Consider the following 25948-nt stretch of genomic DNA (forward strand, 5'->3'; position numbering starts at 1 on the left):
ATATTTTGTCGTGGCTGTGTCATAAATGTCACACAAACATACATGATTTTTCTTACTGAAGGGAGGTGGGCGTTTTACCGCTGGTTAAATATTTACAGGTCCTGCACTAATGTGAACTATTTAAATTCAGCATGGTTAGCAGAATTGCTGTTACTGGCTGGGTTTTTTACTCTGTCACACTCTTCACTTGTAGAAACTCTTGCAGTTCCAGTTCCTGTGACGCTCTAAAGATTATTTGAACTGTGGGTGATTGCTCTCCAAATGCTAAATATTGCTAGCTGTCTCTTGATGCAGCTCCAAGCGTGGCGAGCTGTAGGGCTTCTCCGGGATGGGAATTTACTCCACAGCTGCTGTGAAGGCTGTGGGACAAGCTCCCGGATCAAACTGTACCTCTGTGCTGGGGGCAGTGCTCCTGGCTGCTGCATAATAGCTTTGCTGATGGGTTATAGGACAGAATGGGATGCTTCTTGATGTGAAATAAGCACAATCTAGACGGTTATCTTGGTGTGGAAATCTATAACAAATTAATGTAGACCCGCTGGCTTTTTTCTTCCTTTTTCCACAGAGTGTTTTATGGCAGCGTTTAGCTACCGAAGTAGTAATAACTGTGATAATTCACAGATCTAACTAAATTGAAGGACACACAGAGAAACATTGGGGAGATTTGAAACTCTAAATTTATTTTAAAAGTAATGTATTTCAAAGGTATAACACTTTAATATTGACTATTAAAATTATTTGGGGATGGTGAAGTGCATTTGAAAGCTGAATATAACATTTAGTGCCCAATATTGTATGTCATGAGCACATTAATGTGGTTTGACTTTTAATCTAGCCAGAAATAGTAGAAATGATTGAAACGCAACATTTGCTTGTTTTGTATTTAGTGCTTTGTAAATAAGATGTAATAAAATTGTGGAATAAAAACTCCATCATCAGTCTTTAGTTTATATATTTCATTTTTTGTTGGTTATGTTTGTTACATTCTACTGTGTAATTTATGTACAAGTCAACATTGGTTTTTTTGTTGCTGTATGTAGTTGGTGCTGTGACTTGTTTGTGCTCATCTCTGTTCTGTAGGCAACTTGCCACTCTCTACTGAATAAAGCTACCGTAAAAGAAAAAAAGGAAAACAAAAAATCAGTAAGTTTGGAGACCTTTTTATTAGCCATTTCTTTCAAAGCACAACAGAAATCTTTTGCTGTTTGTTGAAAACATCTTCACTTCAGTCTATTTGACCTCACTGTAAAATCATTCTACTAATTCTGGCACAAAATAGCTTTCATTTCAATTAACACTGGAATTAAGTTATATTTAAAATATTCTCTGTGTGCCTATTTGAGTAAACAAAAGACATTTTTAACATTACTGCTTAGTATTTAATACTCTGAATCTCCTACTCTTGCCACCATGTTCAAATTAAAAAAAATACGGAAGAAAAAATTAATTTTTTTTGTTTGGGGGAAAATCTGAGTCAGTTCAGTTGTTTTAACACTCTGGCAGCTAACTTTTGACTTCAGCTTGCAGCCTGGGAGCAGAATGATTAATATTTATGGGTTACTGAGAAGAAAAGAGGCTTATATGACTTACGCCTGAGATATTTTCCTTTGTTTGCCTTGTGACTAAGCAATAACATGTAGCATTTGTATTTATTTACTGAGAAAAGCAGATTTCCTATTCCAAGTAACTTGCTGTGTTGAAGAGTTTAGATATGTAAATTGTGAGAGAGTGGTGTCATTACAAGTTAAGTCTTATACTTTTCTTCAACAGTGACCTCAAAATATAAAGTATGACTAAAACCGGGGCATAATGGAGATGTCCATTTTTACTAAATACTACCTTATTGTTTGCTGTAACTGAGCAGAATAGTAAAGCATGTTTAAATGCCAAATCTGTGTGCAAACTAGTATTTTACAAGAAAACATTGTCAGTGATTGCATCACAAGGTCACTGAATGAAGTTGCTACTGAGCCAAAGTGATTCTTCATATATTAGCTATATACTAATGGCTTTATCCCTTTTAAGAAGCATGGTTTGAGACTGCACTCGTTACATTTTGAAGTATTTTGCTACAATGGGGGTTGGTTTTTGTTTATTTTAAGCAAATATAACTTAAACCACAAAACTTACTAATTTTATTCTGTGATAAGCTAGAATCTGACTAGTTTTGATTAATCGTTGTTATTCATAAGGTGATATAAATATTGAATCTTTATAGAATGGCATGTAGCATATTTAAGAACTTTATTTGTCAGGGCACTTTAACTTTTCAAATTCAAATGAAAGATGTCTAGAGAGTAGACTGTCCTCTTGGTAAAATATAGTTAATTTCCTAAAAACGAAGGAGATTCCTTCTTTCTTACATTATTTTCAGAAACATATTTTTTTTTTAGATAGCAAAGACTGATCTATTAAATCTGTAATTCTAGCAAATTCCTGCTAAGAGATTTTGGATGGGGTATGTAGAGGTAGAGAAGTGCCCTGGCCTCTCAGCTCTGACTCATTCTGCCTTTCTTCTTTTGGCAAATCTGTTGGGATATGATGGTTCTGAAGAGTATTGCTACAAATATCTCCTTCTCATAAGTTTTAAGTCACTCCTGAACATTTACAGCGTAAGTTTTATTGCTGGAGAGGCTCTTGTGATCAGTAGTAAATTTATAAATGCACAGTAGAAGACCCACTAATTTGAAAAGGGTTGTCGGTATGTGATGGGAAGACTGCACACCTGAGTACCAACACACGACACCTGCTCTCCTGTCCGTGGTGGGGTCCTTGAATTCTGTGCTCAGAAGCTCAGAGAAATGTACCTTCTTACCTTTGTCCAATAGTTATTGTAGCATGAAAAGCTGTACAAAAGCTGAAGTAGAACTAGTGAGGGTCTGAGAGCCCCCTCACTCCTTATCCTGTTTCCCTCCCATTCCTGGTTGTCCTGTGATGCCAGGGCTGTCAAGGCAAGAGCCTTACTCAAATGTATTGAGCTTGATGGGTGCGGAAAGAGTGCTTGAAGTTGGATTACCGTACAAGGCTTTTCTCAGCTTGCTTTCCCTTTTCTTAATGCAAAAATATTCTTTATAATTCTCAACTTCATAGGTTGTTAGTCAGCGATTTCCCCAGAACAGCATTGGAGCAGTTGGAAGCGCCATGTTCCTTCGGTTCATCAATCCCGCGATCGTCTCCCCGTACGAGGCAGGGATTTTAGATAAAAAGCCTCCACCAAGAATTGAAAGGGGATTGAAACTGATGTCCAAGGTGAATTAGTAAATATTTTTATTTGGCCATGTTGTATGTTCTGCCTGATTTATCATAGATTCATTGAATGGTCTGGATTGGAGAAGACCCTAAAGATCATCCAGTTCCAACCCCCCTGCCATGGGGGATCTGTTAGTTTTGATCTTTGACTCTTATGAGAAAATTTAGCCAAAAATTTTTTTTTTTTTTGTAGCAACCATCATGTTTATTTAAAGTGCTGTTCCCATACCGTTCTTGCACGTCATGATAATGTTGTATGTGGCTTGCTGAAGAGCAAGTACAGGGAGCAGTTTGTATGGCTAAAAATGTTTTGCTAAAGCCATGTTTAGGATGCCAGAATGCCTTCTGGCTCTTCATGTGAACTTCTGACCTTATTTAAAAATAGAGAAACCAATGTTACTTTCAGCACAATGAGAGTAATGGCAGACAGATATTGATTTAAGTTCATACTAGCGCTGAAGAGGTGATTTTTCTTACCTTTAATCTCATTTGTTATTATTTCCTGTCAAATGATGGCATACAAATTTTGTGGCCTATGCGTATGAGTCATCTTAAAGTTTGAGAAAGTGTACTTTTCTTTCAATAGGCAGGTGCTATTGCTTTTACATGTTGGCGTGATTTCCAGAGAAATATTAACACTAAATAAATGGTGATTTTGAAAGGTGATTTATGTTCCTTGTCTAAATCCTAATGAAATTCATAAATATAGGAAGTTGTTTTCTAGTATGTAGAAGTATGTAAGGGAAGATATTTTGAAAGTGAGCATATTTTGAACTAGTCGACTTGTTGGCCTTTTTTTCTCTTGAGGTTGCACAAGTTAAAATGAGTATTTCTGATAGCAAAGTTACACTGGCTGCTGTAATAGTTAATACATTAAACCTTTGTGTGTCTTTACCATCTTTTTATTATTTAGATACTCCAGAGCATTGCCAACCATGTCCTGTTTACAAAAGAAGAACATATGCGGCCTTTTAATGATTTTGTAAAAAGCAATTTTGATGCAGCGCGAAGGTAGGCCCTTGGGGAACTGGCACGAAGAGTCTGTTGTGTGTGGAGAGTGAGCGGAGAATGTCCTTACAGCCTTTTAATTTACTTCAGGTCTACTTAGCAGATTGCCCTTATGCGCTGATGGTTATTATTGGTTTTGAACTCTAGGTTTTTCCTTGACATTGCATCCGATTGCCCAGCTAGCGACACTGTCAATCACAGCCTGTCCTTCATCAGTGACGGCAACGTCCTTGCTTTGCACCGGTTGCTGTGGAACAATCAGGAGAAAATTGGCCAGTACCTTTCCAGCAACAGGTAAGACTTCAGAAATATTGAGAAGGGAGTTGCTGATGGGAGGTGGATGTTTGGAAATACTTACAGATGCTTTTGTTACTATTGCCGAGAAGAATATTGTGGCTGAAAAACCTTACATATGGAAACGTTTGCCTTATTGACGACCCATTATGGGGCACATGCATAACATCTTTGCTGCCCACTTCTCCACCAAACTTTCGTTCAAGTGTATAGTTGTCTTTTGTAAAAATTGTTCTACAATAGGTGTAACAAATATTTTCTTGTTTCTTCTGTAAATACATTTTTTTAATATATTTTAAAGGTAAGGAAGGGTAGCAGGCAAAGAAATGGGAATCGCACAGTACAGAAGGACTTTTATAAGTTATACTCTGTTTCTAGGGACCATAAGGCTGTTGGAAGACGACCTTTTGACAAGATGGCTACTCTGCTTGCCTATCTGGGTCCTCCTGAGCACAAACCCGTGGCAGATACCCACTGGTCCAGTTTAAACCTCACTAGTTCCAAATTTGAAGAATTTATGACAAGGTAATGGGATTATCGTGGAGGGGATGCACATTGTGTGTTTCTAGACGTTAGCATGTAAGGTGATCTAAGTAGTTATTGAGACTCCAGCTTTTGTTTTGAAGGGGAGTTTAAGAACCAGGGTCTTTTTAGGTTTCTGAGTAGAGTCTACTTTCAAAAATTAAAAGTGAGAACCAGAGACAGCAATAGTGTTTGTGAATTAACAAAAGTTCAAGATGTTGTGAACTTAATACTTTTGCTCAAAAATGCAAATAAAGAGGGTTTGCAATGTATTTTTTTTAATATTTTTTTTGAAAGGCCAGTTGTTCAAAGTTAACATCAATTCTTCTGCTTTTTAGGCATCAGGTACATGAAAAAGAGGAGTTTAAAGCACTGAAAACATTAAATATTTTCTACCAAGCTGGGACATCAAAAGCTGGTAATCCTGTTTTCTACTACATTGCTCGGAGGTAAGGAATCTTTCACCTACCCTGTCTGAAATAAACATGTAAAATCAAAAGTATGGAGTGTATATAAGAGGAAGAAAACAACTTTCTAACAAACAAGAATCTGAAATAGCCTACTTGACAAATTTTGGTGATAGTATTTTTTAATTGAGTTTTTTTTCTCAGTCGGAATTGTTATAGTTTCTACACCCAGGAGTATGTGAGTGGAAAAATACCTATAATTTTAAATACTTTTTATTTTTCACTGTCTCAAGTGAATTACATCTAGCCATCTGGAAAATGCTTGGAGGCAGTGTTTGTGTAAGTTTGCTGTGGTGTTTTTCTAATGCTGCTTTATGGTCTGTGTGTCTGCCAGTGGATGATGCTTTTGGGGTGAAGAGGCTCTAAGTACAAACATGCTCCGGAACGGCTTCTAATCTCTCACAGATCAACTGTTATTCAGTCTGACAAGAATAGAGACAATTTCCCTGGTTTTGTGATACTTAACTATACAAAAATCCTGTAGTTTTAATCATGGACCAAGTTACCTGGCAGCTTAACAATCTGAAAAGCTCTCTTCAATAGAGTAGCTTCCCAGGGATTTTTGAATGAATACAAACTGAATTTCCTCAAAGGAAGATGAAAAATCACTGCAAATCCATAGTGATCATGGTACAAGTCACATACATGTTACTGCATTGCATGAAGAGGTGGTAAGAGGCAGGGTTCTATACATTTTATCCAGGTACAGGATGCTTAATGAAAACACTGTTAACCTGGACATGAGCCTTGCTGTGAGGTGGAATATTGCTTCTCTTTTCTTCCCTTTTTATTGCTTGCTGTCTCTTCAGCGTCGCTGTCCCTCTCCATGGGGCTGTCTTTGCAAGCCTGGCTCCGGGATGTTGCTCTGACAGCTTTCCTGCTAACAAAGTTGTGGCTGAATAGCACTTATTTGGGCTGCTTGTCTGGACAGTCTGAGCCAGGTGTTGGTTTTTAAGGTGCGAAATGGGAGAAGACTTTAGGTTGGGGCTGCTGGTGTGTTTGAGGGCTTGCAGCTTGGGTTTTTGGTAGTTTGAGATCTTGTTGCTAGGGAATTGTTGAGTCATTTCACTGATGTATCTGGATCAGTTTATATCCTCCTTGTGCTGTAAAATCGAATCCCTTCTGTCATTTGTCTTCACTTTTTGTTTCCTGGGCAACAACCTGACTTCTGAAGCCACTGCTCCTCTATATTTAATCCCTACACTGTTACTAGAATTATCAATAAGTCAATAAATATTGATCCTGGAGTGCTGCCATTAAGTTTTAAAGCTGATATCCCAAAGTAATTAATAGGAGTACAAACCTCTGAGTTATTGCTTCAGACCACAGCTATGTCTGCAGCAATTTTTACCTCTCAAAAGCATATTTCTGCTACAGCATGTGCTAGACCTTTTTTGGGTATTTTGAATGTTGTCCTGAAATGTTCAATTATCATTTAGGAAAAAAATAATTTCTCTGAGGATAGATTATTTTATATTGATCACAGACTGAGTGACCAGCATGTTTAAAAGAACACTAACCAATGCAGTCATGTTCACATCCGTGCCCATCAGTTTTATTTCGATTTGACTGCGCTGTTGCCAAGCAACAAGTGCGCGACTCCCACATGTGCCTGCCTACTCCCTGCTCCATTATCAACTCATTTGTATTCCAGAAAAATACAAGGAAACCTAAATTTCAGTCTGCTTCATTGAAAGCAGTCAGACTAAGAAGGCCTCTGCCTTGCTCCTGCCACAGGCAAGGTCTGGATAGAGAGTGCAGCCCTGGAATTTGGGGGTGCCATCTCACTTCCATACCCATCTTTGAATTTTTTGTTTCCTGGCTTTCCGATCCCATATGTGTGTTTGGCAAACCTCACAACTCCATTTCCGCTTCCAGGCTTTTATCAGCTCCCTTAAGACTTTGAAACCTGGGTAGCCAGTAATTCAGGATGGGCTTTGCCATTTGCCCCGAACAACTTCTGGAAAACACTTTTTTCATGGAGTCACTGTTCACTGAACAGTCTCAGTATGGGTGAGACATTCTCAGAGCATCTACAGTTGATTCCGTGTAGGGTTTTTGCATCCAACAGAATTTGACATCCGGTATTGAATTGTTCAGCAAAGACTCATGTGATTTCCTCAACTCAAGGCAGTTTAGTCATAGCACCTCATTTTGCGATCGCTGTCCTACCTTGCAAGCTAAGCTGCTTTCGACTGTGTGGGATGAAACCATAAGAGTGAGATAATTCTAGGAAATACCTAGTTCTGAAAATAAGTAGGTTGATACTGTTTTAGTGTCAGTTTGTACTTAGCAAATGTATCGACTGTCCAAAGAGAGCTGCATGCAGTGATGTTTTATTTGGAAAAAAATATGGAACTTGTGCAAGTGGCAACTGTTTCAGACTGCTGGTAACCCCTCTGTCATGGGACGCTTCTGCTGGCTGTTGGAGGTACTGTGCACGTATTGTTTGTGGTCCGAGTTGCCTAAACTTTGACTTCGAAAGCTAGTTAGATCTTGTCTGCCCAAAATGTATGTAACATGTCCATGTTTGGGTTTTGAGTGTTTTTAAGTTTTCTGTTCTATTAAACGTGAGGCATCTTTTTTTGAGAGGGGGAAAGAGCTGCTTTTGTCTTGTGGCCCCAGATGTGCCTTGGTGTTTGCAAGTTCTTAAGGGTGGGAAGGGGAAGGGTAAACTCCACCTTACTACTATCTCATCAGCTTATTAACAAACAGTACTAGGGATATTTTAGTGTGAAAATAATATGATTTGATTTAACCGTAAATTTCCACCACAAGACATGGAGATTGAGCTGAATGTCTGCTTGAAATGGGTTTTTACAACAGAAGCACTGTCACTAATTCAGTTCAATACAAACATAACTTTATTTTTACTTAAATGCCAATGAAATAACTGTACAAATTCATTGTGTAACATTTACTGTTAGAAATTAAAACACATTTCTGATTATAGAAATACTGTTCACAATTGGAAAGTTGTGATTTCTCTGGTACCAGTGGTTGTAAATGGTCTACAGCCCTCATTGATGCCTAGGAGGAACAGGTAGAGGACTCCAGTCTCAGTAGTGAGGTTTTCTGGGTTTTGCAGCACCTTTATGCTACAATAACTGGAAATTAAATGGCCTGAAATGAATGGAAAAACATTGTATAAAGATTTGTAATATTAAGTGAATAATAGTTTTTCAATGAGCTTGTTCTTCAGTTTTCATTTCATGCTGTTTGCGAAACTTCATCTGCAATATATCAAGTACCTTTGCCACGTGATTTATATTATTTTCCTAGAGTGGACAGAACCATGCGTGCAACTATTTCTACTCACTGATGGCGCAGATGTTGAGGAGAATAGCACTCATGCTCATCCTTACAATGCAAGGATTTGGATGTGTTCAATGCCATGGATTGAAAGTTTATTTTTTTAAGTCACAAATTCAAGGCTTGTTTCGCTGACACTGACAGCGAGTTGCCAAATTGATTTGTTGCATAACTCGCATTAGAAATTGTCATAATTTCATTTTACTGATCAAGAAGTAGTAGTTTGATAAGTTCTGGCTGATTTATGGTATTCTCCTAAACATAACGTAGTAACACTTTAGATTTTTGGATGTCACTTGGAATAAAGGAGTCCCATTTTGTTAATTTGTGTAGAGACCTCCTTGGTGTTGGAGAGTGTCATGGCATTGAACATTTTGGTTTTTCCTCTACCTTTAACCTTTGGGGTTTTTTTTTAAATATGGAGAGTGAGAAATAACTTGCCTGCAGTCTATAAGTCAAGACAGAGCAAAAAGATATCAGCCCCTACCACTTTGCCCATGCTGAGGTTGGACCATGTTGCCTTCTCAGTTTACACGCTCTTCGTAGACATCATGGCATTATCATATTTAATTCCTAAAGGCAAAACTGCTGTTCTTCATATTTAACATATCCTAATACATATGAAGCAAACATAGATATACATGCTAGCGATTTTTCTTAGGAATAACTTCTGGTTAGTGAAACAGCTAAGTTTAGTTCCTTTATTTTTTCCCTTCCTTTTGCATGTTGTCATAACGTACAAAGAATCTGTGCTGCTATATTACAAGAATTGCTCACTGGCAAGTCAAGCAAGACAATGCAGATATGATACAGGCCTTCTATTGTTTTCCCGTTGTTTTATGACAAAATCATACATAAAATCAGTACTTAAAATTCTGATGTTTTATTCTGTGCAAGTAAAATTAAAAATTTAAATACAAAATAAGCACATTTTTAAAAACAAAATCATAGGTTAGTTTTACTCAATTAAGACATATTAAAATAAGTAGCAGCTTAGTGTCAAGACATTAGTGTGCGCCTCTTTAGTTAAGAACTGTTATTTTCTTTAGATCAGAGTCAGAACTTTGAATTTCTTGTGTTTTGATCTGTTATTTGACCTGGATGTCTTAACTCCAGTGATGTATCTCAGGAATTTTCACAAGATGCAAGCCCTTAGCCAATAAACATCGCCACTGCAACAAGCACTACAACATGAAACAAATAGGCCTCACAGATACTTGTTTTGGAGGGCACACGTGTACTCAAAGTATCTGTAGTGGGTTCCTCTCTCCTTAAGGTAGCAGTTGTGTTTTGAGGCATTTTGGAGTAGTTTGTTGGCATTCCACTGGTGATGCTTAAAGTCATAGGAGTAGTGGATGATCCTGATGAACGAGTCAGGCTTGAGTTCACCTGGGTTGAATCTTTGATGTAGATTGTGTGTGTGGCTGCTGCTTCTTGAGAACCAACCTTCCTTGTTGTCAGGTCTTCTGGATAGAGGAGTAGTGGTCGGTCGGTGTTCGTAAACAGCACGGTTTGGCTTAAGGATGCCAAGGTGGTAATTTCCTTGGCTTTAAGTTGTTTGTACATTTTCGTAATGTTGGTTGGTCCAGTTGCCACTGGAGAAGTGGCTTTGTCTGCTGCCTTCATTCCTTTAATCATGAGGCTGGGGTCTAGAACGGTGGGAGCCGCTGAGGTCGGTGTGGCATTCATCCAGAGCACAGATTGATCAGCACAGGGAGCCCCAATAACGCTGGCTGCTGTTCCCTGCACCCATTTCAGCAAATATAGGATATTGTGTTTATCACCGCAGGACCATGGGTTGTTGTATAGTGTTACTACTTGCAGCTGAAAGAGCTGGTCAAAAGCTTTGTCAGGAATGTATGTGAATTTGTTGTTGTGCAGGTAGAGGCTTGTAAGGTGATGTAGTCTCAGCAGAGTTCCTGGGAGTATCTGGGACAAGAAGTTATTGGATAGATCCACGGTTTCTATGTTGTAGGGCATATTGGTTGGAACTGTCCAGAGTTTGTTGCTACTGAGATTGAGAAACTTGAGACTGCTCAGGGTGTTGTTGATCAGCACAGCTCTTTCCACCATATTCCTGGAAACATCGAGCACCTTAAGATTCCACTGGTAAGCGGTGTCAAGTTTCTGAAGAACTTTAATGTTGTTGTTTATGGCATATAATTCCCATAAGGACTTGGGCAGATGAGCAGGAACATTCTTGAGCCAATTATTTGAAATATCAAGGGTCCTTAAATTGGTGAATCTTGTTAACTGATGATCAAGATCTAGGAACTGGTTAAAGGACAGATTTAAATATGTAATGTTGTCTTGAAGTCCATGTGGCAGTATAGTTAAGTTTCTGCCTGAACAGTCCACATTCCTGTCATTTCCTGAGCATGTACAGTTGGAAGGACAGATACTGAAAACAGTGGGTATGAAAAACAGAAGGACTAGCAGACAGGTGGATGTATTCAATATCTGGTATTCCATCATTGCCTGAAAATAAATATACCAAAATGACACCCTTTAAATCCATGTAATATATCGTATTTCTTTACAAGGGTTGTCTTTGCAATGGCCACTTGCAGGAGAAATTAAGTAAAAATATCAATAAACCCCTTTGTGGCATGGTCCTTTTTAGAATTGTTCAAGAGAGACTTTACAAAGCATCCCTTCATAGACTGTCATGTTGTCTGGCAGAATGAGACTTGTTTTTTCATCTCCCTTTCCCCCTCAAGCTCAAATGAGGGCTTTCTTCCGAAAATGCAAGTCTCTTCCAAATGTTATACAATGTCTGCTTCTTGTTTTTAGTGATTTCAAGCCTATATTATGTTTGGAATAATGTGTTCTTTTATACGGGATGAAAAAATGGCTGTCAACTGGATCTGCCTTACAAATCTCTGCAGTAACATAGCAATCCCCCCCCATACAGGCATGCTATTTGCTTAAGTAGAACTGGTTAAAATCCATCTTAAACTGTTCAGAATGTAGTTTGAAACCCAAATTCCACGTTCATGCTAACATGCACATTATTATTTTTCCTTATTATAGTGTTTAATGTGTTGTGAAAGCTAGAAACACATGTTTGCAAGCTGAGTTAATGTTAGTAAGAAATCTCTGACACTGCAGCAAATTTCTGGTGCAAGCATCTGTCATCAACTAATAATTCCTTTCTTCTTTCTGTCTCGAATTCTGTAGTAGGTTTTTGTGATTAAGAACAGAAAACACAAACTTACCGTGATCTCTTCTGCAGTATCAGCACATCCTTTCCATGAAAGATTTAAGCTTAGAGGTCGTCTCGTTCTAGAGAGTAGCTACAGTTGCTGTCTGTGGATTGTGCTTGCCTCCTCAGCTGCATCGTATTGCTGCTAGCTGGGGCTCTGCAACCACCTGATCTGCACTACATGGGAGGACTGCAGAGCTGTCGTTGGTGCTGACTCAAATTTATTGCAAAGCGAGCGCACTCAGTAAATTCGTCGAGTTTTATCATTTGAGTCAGTCAACTTCTCCATAGCTGTATTTTAAAACATAACATGTAAGGTTGCCTACTTGAGCAGCACTGAAGAAAATTTCTCTAGGCTGTTTTAGCTTAAGCCATGATTCCCTTTAAAGGCTTCTAATTAAAAAGTCAGGGAAGTTTGTGGGTTTTTTTTACCTTCGATTAACCTCTCCTGTAGTTCAGGTTAATGTTAATTTAGGCTTCCTATCCTAAGCTTTTTTAAGCTAGAGTACCTTTTCACAATTTTGAAATTCAGTTCTCTACTCCCCAGATCAAGCTGTCACTGGTCTGGCAAGTAGAATATAGCTCAGCTTGTAGGATTTTACAGTTTCCTATAGGAAATCTTTATCTGAATTTCTCCGAACAACATGGTAAGAGTTGGGCATGGTTTATGATTTTAACGTGGTGTAATGCAACAAGCCTTAAAAAACTCCTTGCATAATTGGATTGCCATTCTTTTGGCATACATAGTCGTACAGGTTATATAAATAGTAAGAAAAAACTAAATGTCTTTTCTGTATGTCCATTGTATGCACAGCAGCCTAGAATTGCATTTGCATAACTTATGACTTTAATTTTTAGTGGTAATTTAAAGTTTAGTGTTACATTACGTGTTACATTACATTACACCCACACATTTATTCTCTCCCCAAGCAAACTCAAAACTACAAACTCCTTGCCATTTTGCAGAGGCGCCATGAGAAGCATTGAACAGCTTCTTTTTATAAATCTAAACATTCAATATTCAATACTGGTTAAAAAAAAGAAAAAGACATTCATTTACCTGCGAAACCCAGTCCTACTTCTTACCAACATGTTCGCTTATCAGAACGCCTGGTTCTAGACAGGACTTGAGATGCACTTGAACTCGGGGCCCAGAAGGGAATGTGCAAAACACTGAGACAGCTTGGTTGAAAGGAATCTGGCATCCATGCAACATGGAATTAATTTTTAAAGTTCATATTAATAATACTGAGTGCATTCTGAAAATGCTGCTTCCAGAGGAAGAAATCAGTGAATGCGCACTGCAAATTTTACTGATCATCTGCCTGTGTTCTGCAAGCTGTTTCTACTTTATCCGTAAACCCCAAAAGTAACTAGGTAAAAGAAAGCCTTTTTGTACTTGTTCTTCAAGTATTTGGAGCCATTTCAGCTTTCCAGTGACCGCTGCGTTAACTGTTTGCTCTCACTGTTCTCTGCTCTTCCACACAGCAGTGTGAAGAGACTGGTGGTTTGACACCAGTGAACTTGTTGGCAGTATCTGATCGACAGGAAATCCTGTTGCTATCGTGCAGGACACCTGAGGGAGGGAAGGAATTGTTTTGGGTACCTGTCATCCACTGCTACTAAGTTGTTACCCTGTCAGAGGCAGAAAAAGGGCCTTTGTATGAAAGACAAGATGTATGTGTGTCGAGATGTTGAGACTGTGTGTGAAATTCAGAATTTTGTGTCTAAGCAAATACTCAGTTGTGCTTCAAGTGACAAAAACATCTTTGAAAAAGAAATCTTTATTAAAGTGATCTTGAATTCATTGCATTCACTTACACAGCCTAGTAGAGCAAACAACATTGAGAAGCTAAAGCCATACTATGTCTTGAAGGCTCTGTGTCTCTGTTCATGTTTCATACAAGGATATCCTGACAGACAAGGTACACATACTGTGTGTTCTGTAGTCTCCAAAATCTGGAATCACCTGTTATAGGTGGGCACAATCTGTATGGTATTTTGAAATGACTCGCTTCTGACAGAAGCAGGTTGTTCCTTTTTGTGAAAGCTGAAGTTGAGAAACCCCAGGGAGATGCCTGTGCTGTGGTCTGATTGTTCTTGCCTGCGTCAAGTTCTCCTTTTTATAGTTATTTGAAGAGCACTTCATTTAAGAAAAATGTGAACTATACTGGAAATCACTTTTGGCAGCCTACAGTGGATGTTCCGGCTGAGGCAGCGGCTCGTCAGTCTCCTGGATCAGGAACTCAGGTGGTGGGGGCAGTTGTTCCCCTGCTTCTGAGTGAAGCTCCTGATTCTGGCTGAGCGCTGGACTGGGATCCTCCGGAGATTCCCTGAGCCAGTCAGGCGGAGGTGGCAGGTCTGGGGATTCCAGTGAGGCTGCTGGGCGAGGAGAGGAGTCCTGTGCACAGCTCGCTGCTTCCAAGGTGGGAGTTGGGGCGGCATCCGTGGTGGAAACTGGAATACTGGCTGCAGAGCAGTCCTCTGCTGGCAGAGGCAACGGGCTGGTTGGGTCACTGGTAGTGCCATTGGGCGCTTTCTCTGGTGCGGTGTCATTGTGCTGGGGGTACGAGTCTTGTTTCCGTTTCCAAGGCAACATAAATAGAACTGATGAACGTTTGCTGGCCTGGTCAGAATCCATAAAGACATCTGGTGTGTCTCCATCTGCAAACGGAGAGCGACCTGCCCAGTTTGAATCTACCACAACCGGCCTCCTGCAGCATTTCCACAGCAGGATTACTGTGATAGCCAGGAGCATGCTGACCAAAATGAGGCCGATTAGCAGCGCTGCTGCCCAGCTGCCATCACTGGGTTCTGCGGGCGCTGTGGGGAACTGCAGGAATGGCGTAACAGTCACTGCCCTTCCAGATTTGTGTAAACCGAGTCCGGGTTCTTGCAGTCGATACAGAGGAGTTTTGCCTTCTGTTGGACTCCTGATGCTGGTGTATGCGTTTCTTCTGCTCACGGGAGTGGTTTGAGGTATTGCTGTAGAAAGTGTTTTCAAGATTTCTCCACAGAAGAGAACCAGAATTATGTGGTTGCTGGCCATTTTCCTGCAGCCTCTTTAAGTAGTTTCTCTCCTGTAGCAGGAATGAGATGGAACATTTCTTATCTTGGAAACAGCACTTGTTGCATGGGTACCCTTTACTGACACTGGACAGCTTTATGTTAATAGCATAGTAGTGAAAATAATATTAGAGACTGTCTAAGCTCCCGTGTCTGTTCAGTTTGCACAGCCAGCAGGTTTGTCACTGACTTTACAAACAGGCAGATTTTCAACATTATTGATCATTCTAATTAAGTGGCTTTGAAGAGAATGTCTTGATTATTGCTACCATTTTGTACCTTATCAGAAAAAGTCGTCAGCAGAGAAGTCCTAACAGTGTTTCAAAATAGCATTTCTCAATCACAAAACCAGTTATGGAGCTGGAAGAAAATACGGAACGCTCGCAGTGTTATCGACAAATAGGATTGTCACAAGAAAGCAAATTGTCTTGTTGTGACGGATATAAGCTGAGACCCAAGTAAAAGGCTCTTTGTAGTTCTCTTAAACTTTATTTCCTGTTCTCATCTCTCTTCAGTTTTTAAGGGTAGAGAGTAATAGTTTAAGAAGTTTCCCAGCACTGATTCTGTGATGGATAGCTAATGTTAACCTGGTTTTAGAAATAGGTTCCTGCATATGAAACCGTTTTTGTAATGAAGGAGATTGTGTTCATGTTAGGTTGTTGGCATGAAACAGGTTTTAACTCCTCCTGATACTGTCAGAGTCCAGGTCTCTGGATGTCACTGTATGAAACAAATCATAAACTAGATCCACTGCACAGCGGTTTTGTATCTGAAGTTACTTTACTGCAGTTTGAATTAGTTTATCAGTTGCTATCATGCAGGTTGTGTGAAGCTGTTCCTGGGAAATTACTGTGCATAAATCTTCATGGGTTTACAAATATGCAAAACTAAATTCCAGATGCAACAGTATAAACACCTATGAGTAGGAAATTAGTGCTTCATGAGATCATTATGGTCTGAACTCTGTAAGATTTGTAACAGGTCAAAATTATTCAATTCAATTTTCTTCTCCCCTCTTTTCAAAATATAATCAAATATTTACATGTAGAGTTTGTGACAATTCATAGTAACATCATCAAACAGCATGTTTAAAACCCTAATACTTTTAAGATACAAACATTCAACAACAGCTTGGAATGCACCCTGAAGTCAGCATGTACACAGGACAGTTCCATTTCAAATCAAATAATACAAATCTTAAGCCTTTTTGGCTTGAGGTTGATTCTTACCTGCACATATATCTTCTGTCAAGCAAGCATCGTCTTACTTTTTTTGTTTGAAGCCTTAGGAAGACAGACCATGTGCTGAGAGTCAAGCAGCTTAAAATGGCTCGTTTCATGTTGCAGTAGGTTTCTGCAGCCGAAGAGGAAGTGTACCAACGCTTGCTGCGGGAAGTGTCGAGAGCGAGGAGATTACAGAAAGCTTTACCTCAGAGTCTGCATGCTTTATAAGCAAACTTTTCAGCTCTTGATTTTATAAAACTCAAAAATTTAAATGGTGCTTGTCTGGTATGTGCTTATTATGTACAAATTCATAAATACTTGTTTGGCTGTCTTTGTTGAAAATAGTTATAGTTACTTCTGTGTGAGTCAGACATTACATGAGTTTGGATTGGACTTGAATCTTACTGATTTAATTTCAGTGGTGGGTTTGGAGCACTGTCATGATTATTAGTGGAAAAGCAAGCTTAGGTTCATTACAGTGAGTCATGGAAAGCTACATGATCACAGGATGCTGGCCTGCTTATACATCTTCATTTGTGTAGTTGCATTAAAGACCAGATAACTACGGATTTCACCCTTCTCTCGACCCAGACTTTCCATGTTGGTTTTCTGCCTGGACAGCGTGGTACCTGCTGCCATCGCTAAAGGAGGGCTGTGCTCTCTGAGGAGCTGTTTGCCTATTTGCTGTAAGCCAAACTGCTTCTTTTGTCTCCCTGAGCGTTTTTGCCTAGGAAGGCTGCATGGCAAAAAGAAACTTGCACAAATTATGTCCTTCCGGCATTTTGCAAGCGAATTCTGCCAGTGCCAAGTAGTTACTGCCAGATCCTTCTGCAGCTTCTTCATCTCCTCTTGCGTTTCCTGTTGTGCCTCTCTTCTGATTGCACTAGTTCTCTTTTTCAGACTCTCCTGCTTCTGCAGCAAACTCAAATCCTGATCCGGTGCTCATCTTACAATTCAGTTTCATGTCTGATTCCTTCATCGCATCCCAGGTCTCTTCAACCCTCATAACCTCCACCTGTCTCTTGCAGTTCCCACCCCACTGACAGTTCTTTTTCTTTCCTAATTTCCTTGCACTGACATTGATGGTGATTCTTCCCTTTTTTGCCAGCTTTTTTCATGATCATGCTGGTTTATCCCTTGAATATGCTGCCTTCTAACAACTTGGTGTGTTCCCATGTGCAGGCTGGCTAACTCTTACAGATTCATCCTCCTGCTTTAGTTCTCCTACCTTCCTAGCTGTGAGCAGTTTTACGCCAGGTTAGATTCCCACGTTTGCTATCTCAGATTCTTTTTTTAGTACTCACACAGCCTCTGCTGTTGCCTCATGCTTGTGGTCATTTTGGGGAAGGAGAAGGTAACTGCAATGCGGCATCCCCCAATCCTGCCCTTTAGCTCTCTTTGTGTCACCAGCGTGAGATGTTCTCGGTTCGTCTTCTCTAAGTACCAGGTTGTCATCACCAACCTGTCATTTTGCCCTTATTCTTTGGGCCTTTCTCCTCATGTTTCAGAAATGCCTGGCATAATCTCCTCTTCTCCCTTTCTACTTGTGTGTTGCATTGCACCTCTTCCCTTTGAGCTCTGAGGTCTGAATATGTCACTACAGTTTTAGCACTTGTTACCATGGGGCAGAAAATCTTTCTTAACCCAGGAAGTAGCCTGGGAAAAAGCTTCGTGTCTTTCCTTAAAATAACAAAGCTTTGCAGTAGTGAGACCAGGCACAGACATCTTCCGAGAAATATGTGGATTTCAGCTCTTTCCAAGAATAAAGAAACTAGTTGTGGTGTTTTGAAGAAATATTTGTCATCTCCTAATTGGTTGTGTTAGGACAAATGGAGCATGTTTCCATGATGCAAGAAGTCACAGCTTGTCCTGAGAGAATACTTTTGCTGACCTTCAGCAAATGCTATGAAAATATAATATTCCAAAATACCTCATGTAATATTTTTTGTAATGTTTTGACTTAGAGAAAGTGTCACATAAGTTATTTTTAGATGTTGGTAGTTTATTGGAGATGACAAGCTGAAAGAGTTCTCACATTCTAACATATAATACAAACTTCATATATTTGCACACAAAGTTGAAACACAATAAATATGATTCAAAAGTCAGTCTGTTTCAAAAACAATTTATCTGGTTTAAGTAGTTCTTTGTGGAAAAATCTGAAAAGGCATTTTGAGGGGGACTGGTTCAGTAATTGCATCTAAGTTGGATCTGAATTATGGTTTTCTTAAAAAAGCAACTTGTTTGTACCTGTGTAGCACCTTCTGGTTTGGCATATTGATTGGGCTGACAGTCCTTTCTTTTTTTCCCCTCATGATCTTTGAGAATGAGCAGACTTCTGTCTTTTTGTCATCATGATTTCTGGTCAAAAGAGTAAAACCAGTCTTGACACTATTTATAGAAAGCTCGCTAACACAGGCTTATTCCCTTCTAGATCTACAAGTTGCTCTACAGCATTCCCACTGTCATAAAAGGAAAAACCTTCAAATGTGAATTTAGATTTCCTATGTTAAAATTCATGTTGTTACTTGAAAGCTAAATTTTTGCCTTTTGTTAATGGTCTAAAAAGGCAAAAGCTTAATTTTACCTGCATATGAATTAAATCTCAACTACAAAATTGGTTAAAATGGGTTTATGTGACTTGGATGGGTCTTCATTTTCCTGTTCATTGTTGATTTCTTTCATGAGTGTCTTAGTTTCATCTTCACTTTTCCTTTGGATCACAGCATCTCTCCCCAGTATGAAGTCTTGCATTGTCAAGTCAGCTCCAGTTGTCTCCTTAGACATCCTCTGCCATGTTCCTGCTGCACTTGGCCATAGACTGTTAGTCGCCAGAATATCCCCGTTGCTTCTGGGCCTGCGTTTTCCTTGCATAGTTTTTTTGAGATATGACAGTTTGTTTGCTATTACGACTGTCGACAGAAATAAGAAGGTGCAGATAAGCACTAGTACTGCTATTACAATGAAGCAAATCACTATAAGAGACTTTTTGTCTTCACATGTTTCTTTTGCCATTGTACCCTTGGGTTTGCTAGTATTCCTAGGTCCACCGGTGGTAGAAACAGCACTCCTGGCTGGGGAAGATGTTGGATTTGGAGCCATTGTTGAAGCTAAGGGTTGCAGGGTAGCTGTCTGCATTTCCAAAGTAGTTGTTTCACTGCTGGAATTGATGCTCAGAGGAGAGTTTGTGTTGACTTCTGTTATGTTCTGGTTTCTTCTTGGGTTTTGGGTGATGGGATTCCAGGTTTCGTTTATAACCGTGGGATAATTAGTATGGTTTGTACTTGTTTGCAAACATAAAGACAAGATTATCATGACAGGGAAGGCGAAGTGTGATTTACTACATCTCTTTGTCTTCATCTTCTTATGTAGTCACCTGCAGAAACACAAATCATGGTATTAGGTTAGCAAATGCTCATTCTTGGAGGATTGAATTGGATTTCTCGAGGAATAGTAAACAGCAGCCTTTTTGATGAAGAATATGTGACTTGGCCTCATTTTTAGTGCATGTAGGAGGAAGAGTTCAAGTACTTGGAATTCTGAAGGAATAGATTGTCTCCAACTTCTGGCAGTTTGAGGTTTGTAGAAAATAGACGAAGCATGAGCAAAGAGAGGAAGGAACTGTTTCGTACTCAGTGATGTAGAGGCAGGCTCTCTGATAGTTCCTCCTCTCTGGTAGTTCCTACTCTTTCAAGCTGCCCATATTACAACTTTCAGTTCATCACTTCTGCTTTTACAGTGAAAGGAAAAACCCATGTAAAGTTTACAAGTTACTGCTTCTTCTTTTCTGGAGTTCCCCTCCATGTGGAGAATGTAACTGTGCTTGTAAGGATGGTCAAGAGAAAAGCTTTAATCTAAAATGTAAGCAACAGCAGTAACTTAATGTGATTATTCGTGGTTTTTAGCACAGCTGTCTGGAATATTTCATAAATGCCTGGAGAAGTTTTGTCTGCTTCTTTTCCTGCTTTACTGTACAAGAAGCTATATAGCACAAATGTATTTCTCAGAATTTCCTCACAAACATGCTACAGATTGTGACATTTCCTTTAAAACACCCAAGATAGTTATGCAAATGATATTACGATTAGCATGTTCTGTTTCACATTCATGTAGCGTTTGTACCTGTGGATTTGGTCTGGAGGGCAGAAAACTGATCTTTAGGTCAGTCTGATACCAAGGTAACAATCTCACAATAACAGTGACAGATCAGACAATCAGTGAACTACTTCACTGCTGCTGCTTCATCTGGTTTGCACAAGAGAGGCACGTTCAGAAGTTAAGCCTTGTCCAATGTTTCCCTTTCACCTGTCTCTATAACTGAACGTAATCTTTCCTTCACAGTGAGGGTAATGAGGCACTGAACAGGTTGACCAGGGAGGCTGTGGCAGCCCCATCCCTGGAAGTGTTCAAGGCCAAGTTGGATGGGGCTTTGAGCATCTTGATCCAGTGGGAGGTGTCCCTGCCCATGGCGGAGGGGTTGGTATTTTATGAGCTTTACAGTCCCTTCCAACTCAAACCATTTAATGATTCTATTATTAAAGACTACAATTGATTCAAATATAAATAGTGTAGAGTATCACCAAAAGGAGCAATGCTATTTTTATAAATACATATGTTCCTGAAGTAATTACTTGAAAGGTAGCAAAGCATATCCGTGTGTGTGTAAAATTAGGTAATTTTGAAATATTCCACACAGTGTTTCCTTTTGTCATAGTCCCAAGTTAGCATGCATATAGAAGGGGAAGATGCAAAAACTAGTAAAGCCTTTGCTTGGAAACAAAACAACGTAAAGTTTCTGCACAGCACACAGAACTGAGCTGTGTTTGCCGTTACAGATACACCTCAGCATTTATTGTTACTGTTTGAGAATTGCAACTCAGCCTCCTCTCTTCAAGAGCACAGTCAGGCCAGTGTTAACTGTAGCGTTCCAGACCAGATGTGCTTTTTATTTTAAACAAACCGATGTTGTTTAAGGCTGCACTTAAAATCATGAGAGCAAAGGAACTGATCATTAAAGAGCTGATTTATTCTCTTTACTTCAGCCCTTTGTGCCTAGGTATTGATAGGGTCTTCTGTCAGCACAAGCAGGATCTACGGTGCGTAGGAACAACAGAGCTAAGGAGTGCCTGTTGCTGTTAATTCTTCAGAGTCTGTTCATGAATAACCTTTATCATTACTTACAATACAGTTATATTGGCTTCCTTCATTCTGTTTGAGATCATATTTTTACAGATTGTTCCTGTCTTTAGTTACTCGAACTTCTTTAAAACTACTTTTGCGTATATTTTTCTCCAAAATCTAAGAAACTTTGAAGCGGAACTTAAAATAGGAGAAGGGAAATGTGCGCTTACCTTGCCAAGATGTAGTCGGAAGAAAATCGGTGGTTCAGATATTTAGTCCTTTAACAATAAAATTTCTTTGTGCATAGACTTGCTCTTAGGACACAAACGACCGTTAAGGTAAAAGAAGTCGATTTAGACAATGCTGGTATTTTTTAAGCAAATCTGTAACTGAAATTATACGTCCTTTACTTTAAGTGGAGAACTAAAACCACCAAGATGACACACTTCCTTTTTGTAACAACTATACCATGACATGTTAGAGGGGGAAAACACCAGCTTGCCCAAATTAGCTCTCAGAACAACAGGAAGTAACACGGGGGGGGAAAAAGTATCTTCAGCAGATGAATATTCCATGTTCATGAAATTTATCTCCTCAGTTATCCTCCGCTGAGGTGATTGATGTCGGATGTTACCCACAGCAGTGTCCCAATACTCTCACAGCTATGTACGTGCTTACAATATTCAGTAGCTCTTTTCTGTAGCCTGTTGGCTTGCCCTGAAAGAGCTGAACTAAGGCTCGCTTGAAACAGCAACAGGTGTTTACAAGTACGTTAGGTGTTCACGAGCTTCCGTCAAGTTTGATTTTTAATAAATTCTTCCAAGTAGCATCTTGGCTGTGCTCATTCGGGAGACTCGCTGTCCAGTCCTATATAATTGAGAGAACCGTTAAATGAGAAAAAAAGCTTCTTAATGTTCATATATTATCTGAATGCTTTTCTGGAAAGAGCTAGTTTGTAGATAATTCCTCTGTACTACTCAGGACTGACCATTCTTAGAAATACTCCACCAAGCATTAGTGTGCTGCCATAAGTGCTTAGATTTGTAAAATAAATGTGTTTTTTCCACATATGAAAATAGAAAAATTTAAATCTCTAAGGAAGTTTAAAAGCCCATTTGAGGGGCTTATACTTTACTCTTATTTTTAAAGAAACTGCACTTTCTTTTTTTCCTGTGATCCAGTTTTGATCCAATGGATGCACTGCTGCCCTCCAGCATGGATTTCATGTTTAATTTAGTTTTAATTTAGTTTACACCTCCTTCTGTCTGGAGGTTGCTCGGCTGTGGGGGGTTGCATGGCATGTCAAAATGAAATTGAGTTGAATTCCAGGTCAAGCTTCATCATACTGGGCAGTAAACTTGGTTGGAGTGTGAGCCGTGATGGAATAGTCAGAGATGCCTCTAGCTGTGGCTGCCAATCCCGCATTGTTGCTTTGTCTCAGTGATATTGATAGTCCTAGAACTGTGAACAACCAGTCTGGTTTAGTGCAGCAGTAATACGTGTTGTACATCACTCAAGTATTAGTGATGCGGCTCTAAAATGCAAACCCAGTGATGTCTGTCTTGTTCTCTTCCAGATTCAAGACTGGTCAGATCAACGGAGATTTATTGATATACCACGTACTGCTAACTCTGAAGCCATACTATGCAAAGCCATATGAAATTGTAGTGGACCTCACACACGCTGGCCCCAGTAACCGCTTTAAAACAGACTTTCTTTCTAAGTGGTTTGTAGTTTTTCCAGGCTTTGCTTATGAAAACGTCTCAGCAGTTTTTATTTATAACTGTAACTCCTGGGTCAGAGAATACACCAAATACCATGAAAGGCTCTTGACAGGTTTGAAAGGGAGCAAAAGGCTCATTTTCATAGACTCTCCAGGGAAACTGGCAGAGCATATTGAACATGACCAGCAGAAGCTCCCAGCAGCTACCTTGGCTTTGGAGGAGGACTTGAAAGTATTTCACAATGCTCTCAAACTGGCTCATAAAGACACCAAAGTTTCTATTAAAGTAAGTCCTTTTGATGCTGTTCCTAGTGAACTGTTATTTCTATAAGGATTTTATTATGATTTTACTGTCTCTTAATTCTCCTGTTCTGTCTTGAGGAGACACCACAACTTTGTAGTATTTCCTTTTCAGGAAGTATAACATTTTATTCATTTATCTTTATAGAATGAGAAACGTCAGACTATTCTCCCTTTGCATTGTTAACAATAGGTGCTGAGCCATTTTTTTATTCTCTTTCTAAGGTTGGGTCAACAGCTGTGCAGGTGACATCGGCAGAGCGAACAAGAGTTCTGGGACAAACGGTGTTTCTAAACGATATATACTATGCCTCTGAAATTGAGGAAATATGTCTTGTTGATGAGAACCAGTTTACCTTAACCATTGCCAACCAAGGCACACCACTCACCTTCATGCATCAGGAGTGTGAAGCCATCGTTAGGTCCATCATTCATATACGGACGCGGTGGGAGCTGTCACAACCAGACTCCATCCCACAGCACACTAAGATTCGCCCTAAGGATGTCCCTGGAACACTACTGAACATAGCGCTACTCAACCTGGGAAGCTCAGACCCCAGCCTGCGGTACAGACCTTTTAAATTAATATCAAATTTGGTCAAAAATTTGAATTCGTAGAATCATAGAATGGTTTGGGTCAGGAGGGGTCTTAAAGCCCATCCAGTTCCACCCCTGCCATGGTCAGGGACGCCTCCCACTGGATCCGGTTGCTCCAAGCCCCATCCAGCCTGGCCTTGAACACCCCCAGGGATGAGGCAGCCACTGCTTCTTTGGGCAGCCTGGGCCAGGGCCTCCCAGCCCTCACAGGAAAAAATGCCTTCCAAGGTTTTCCTGGTTTGCTTTATAATACATTGCCAGATTGGATTTTCTATGCCTGAAGAAAGGCACGCATAATGTCAGGGTAACTGAAGCTATGTAGGAAGCTTGATTGTTTTTCATAAGGAGAAATACTGGTATTTATTAGACTCGCTTGATTTTCTTGGTGTTGAAGTTGTTTAAGAATGTGGGAGCTGTGTCTCTTGGAGCAGCTCTTGGATCTCATCAGAGAAGCTGGGTGCTGGCCCCCTCGGGGCCCTTGGCGATCTCTGTCTGAGCGGCTCAGGTGCTCCTGGCAATACTTAGAATTTCCTAGAACTGAAGGCCTTTCTGAGAAGTCCAGAGCACAATCCTTCAAGAAAACTCTTTAACTTCATCAGAAATTGTTTAAAGCTAATGGAGGAGTGTTTTGTTTCACTTCTTCAAGGAAAATCTTGTTTCTGATCCTTAACTGGTGCAGGGGAGAAGTTCAGGAGTTAAGCATCTTCTCATACATAGAAGCATTGATTTTATTTTTACAATGTCAGTACAGTTACTGTGATGCCTCTGTGTGATGTGTGTATTTTAACATGTACAAGAGAACTATTACAAGCCCTGTTGCTTGCTTTGTTGCAGGTCTGCTGCCTATAATCTCCTATGTGCCTTAACCTGTACCTTTAATTTAAAGATTGAGGGCCAGTTACTGGAAACTTCAGGCCTGTGTATTCCTGCCAACAACACACTATTTATTGTTTCTATTAGTAAGACTCTTGCAGCTAATGAACCGCACCTTACCTTAGAGTTCTTGGAAGAGTGTATCTCTGGATTTAGCAAATCTAGTAAGTAACACCCATGTTCCTTAATGCTAACTGTGAATTTGAAAAGATTTAAGTTGGTGGCTGCCTAGCTCAGTCAATTCAGCTTCCTCATGTTACTGAGTCACAATAAGTTTAAAATGCAAATGCTTCTTAGAGCTGTTAGAGCTGTTTTCAAGGGTATCCATTTATATCTACTTCTTAATGATAAAGTTCTGTAATTCTCTGAAGCCAGGCAGCTTCACAAACTGGAACAGCATCTGTTGGAGCAAAAACATAGCTTTTCACATTTGAATGTGCCCTTTCCTTTCTTATGAAATAGATTTTAAAAAAAATAAAAGGCATCTGCCTTTTAAACTTTGAATAAAACCATTTTTTCTACACGTCTCGTTCACTTAGAGGATTGAGTTCAGTCAGAGAGATCCCAATACAAATTATTTGTTTCGTGTCCCTATTGATAGTTCTGTACAGTGAGTCCTTTGGTCTGATCCATGTCGGGCTGTTACAAATTCGGCAGAAACAGACAATATTGCAGAGCGGACATCAAAATCTGAGGTCCATAACAATGGTTTAAACTCTAGAAAGAATATACATACACAACAGAGTTGCAGGGTTCTTTACTCATCAACATTAATCTTTCAAGATTGATTATATCCATCAATCCTAAATCTGGTTCTGCTGCACTACTTTTGTCATTCTTTTTTTTCCAGGCTTAATACAGCTCTGACTTTACTGTTGGAAGCTGTTTAGAATACATTCTCAAGATTAAAAAGCACTTGTCTTAAGTAGTCCTGTGAATACTGAATGTATCCATCTTTCTCGTATCTCTGATTAAGACAATAAAAAGT

At 39.6% G+C, this 25948-nt stretch overlaps 4 protein-coding genes across 8 annotated transcripts in view; 1 reads left to right on the forward strand and 3 right to left on the reverse strand.

Moving 5' to 3' along the window:
- The window catches only part of NF1 (neurofibromin 1), an 87020-nt gene that overhangs the window by 38947 nt on the left and 22125 nt on the right, over nucleotides 1-25948 (forward strand). For 2 of the 3 annotated variants that reach the window (XM_069873756.1, XM_069873758.1), the window contains 9 exons: nucleotides 1081-1143; nucleotides 3091-3249; nucleotides 4163-4260; nucleotides 4405-4551; nucleotides 4930-5076; nucleotides 5412-5522; nucleotides 23044-23476; nucleotides 23716-24056; nucleotides 24922-25124. In XM_069873756.1, the coding sequence (XP_069729857.1) occupies nucleotides 1081-1143; nucleotides 3091-3249; nucleotides 4163-4260; nucleotides 4405-4551; nucleotides 4930-5076; nucleotides 5412-5522; nucleotides 23044-23476; nucleotides 23716-24056; nucleotides 24922-25124 (1702 nt within the window). The remainder of the gene's footprint in view (nucleotides 1-1080; nucleotides 1144-3090; nucleotides 3250-4162; nucleotides 4261-4404; nucleotides 4552-4929; nucleotides 5077-5411; nucleotides 5523-23043; nucleotides 23477-23715; nucleotides 24057-24921; nucleotides 25125-25948) is intronic. The other variant, XM_069873757.1, reaches the window with a different exon arrangement.
- OMG (oligodendrocyte myelin glycoprotein) lies at nucleotides 8387-12255 on the reverse strand. The gene is made up of 2 exons (XM_069873795.1): nucleotides 12071-12255; nucleotides 8387-11330 (listed from the first exon to the last, which is right to left on the reverse strand). The coding sequence occupies exon 2, from the start codon at nucleotides 11325-11327 to the stop codon at nucleotides 10005-10007; it is 1323 nt and encodes a 440-aa protein (XP_069729896.1). The 5' UTR covers nucleotides 11328-11330; nucleotides 12071-12255; the 3' UTR covers nucleotides 8387-10004.
- Nucleotides 13826-17956, reverse strand: EVI2B (ecotropic viral integration site 2B). 3 transcript variants are annotated; one of them, XM_069873799.1, is made up of 3 exons: nucleotides 16353-17956; nucleotides 15403-15483; nucleotides 13826-15137 (listed from the first exon to the last, which is right to left on the reverse strand). In XM_069873799.1, the coding sequence occupies exon 3, from the start codon at nucleotides 15104-15106 to the stop codon at nucleotides 14249-14251; it is 858 nt and encodes a 285-aa protein (XP_069729900.1). In that variant the 5' UTR covers nucleotides 15107-15137; nucleotides 15403-15483; nucleotides 16353-17956; the 3' UTR covers nucleotides 13826-14248. The 3 variants fall into 3 exon arrangements, with proteins under 3 accessions (XP_069729900.1, XP_069729899.1, XP_069729898.1); XM_069873798.1 differs by having other exon boundaries at nucleotides 15403-15843; XM_069873797.1 differs by lacking the exon at nucleotides 15403-15483 and having other exon boundaries at nucleotides 16353-17955.
- On the reverse strand, nucleotides 18328-21905 carry EVI2A (ecotropic viral integration site 2A). The gene is made up of 2 exons (XM_069873800.1): nucleotides 21698-21905; nucleotides 18328-19722 (listed from the first exon to the last, which is right to left on the reverse strand). Exon 2 carries the CDS (start codon nucleotides 19704-19706, stop codon nucleotides 18945-18947), a length of 762 nt encoding a protein of 253 aa, XP_069729901.1. The 5' UTR covers nucleotides 19707-19722; nucleotides 21698-21905; the 3' UTR covers nucleotides 18328-18944.

Source organism: Phaenicophaeus curvirostris, chromosome 21, assembly GCF_032191515.1.
Source record: "Phaenicophaeus curvirostris isolate KB17595 chromosome 21, BPBGC_Pcur_1.0, whole genome shotgun sequence".
NCBI classification, from domain to species: Eukaryota; Metazoa; Chordata; class Aves; order Cuculiformes; family Cuculidae; genus Phaenicophaeus; species Phaenicophaeus curvirostris.

Coding starts and splice junctions, on each gene's coding strand:
- OMG (XM_069873795.1), bottom strand. CDS start 11,327: ATGATGGAATACCAGATATTGAATACATCCACCTGTCTGCTAGTCCTT.
- EVI2B (XM_069873799.1), bottom strand. CDS start 15,106: ATGGCCAGCAACCACATAATTCTGGTTCTCTTCTGTGGAGAAATCTTG.
- EVI2A (XM_069873800.1), bottom strand. CDS start 19,706: ATGAAGACAAAGAGATGTAGTAAATCACACTTCGCCTTCCCTGTCATG.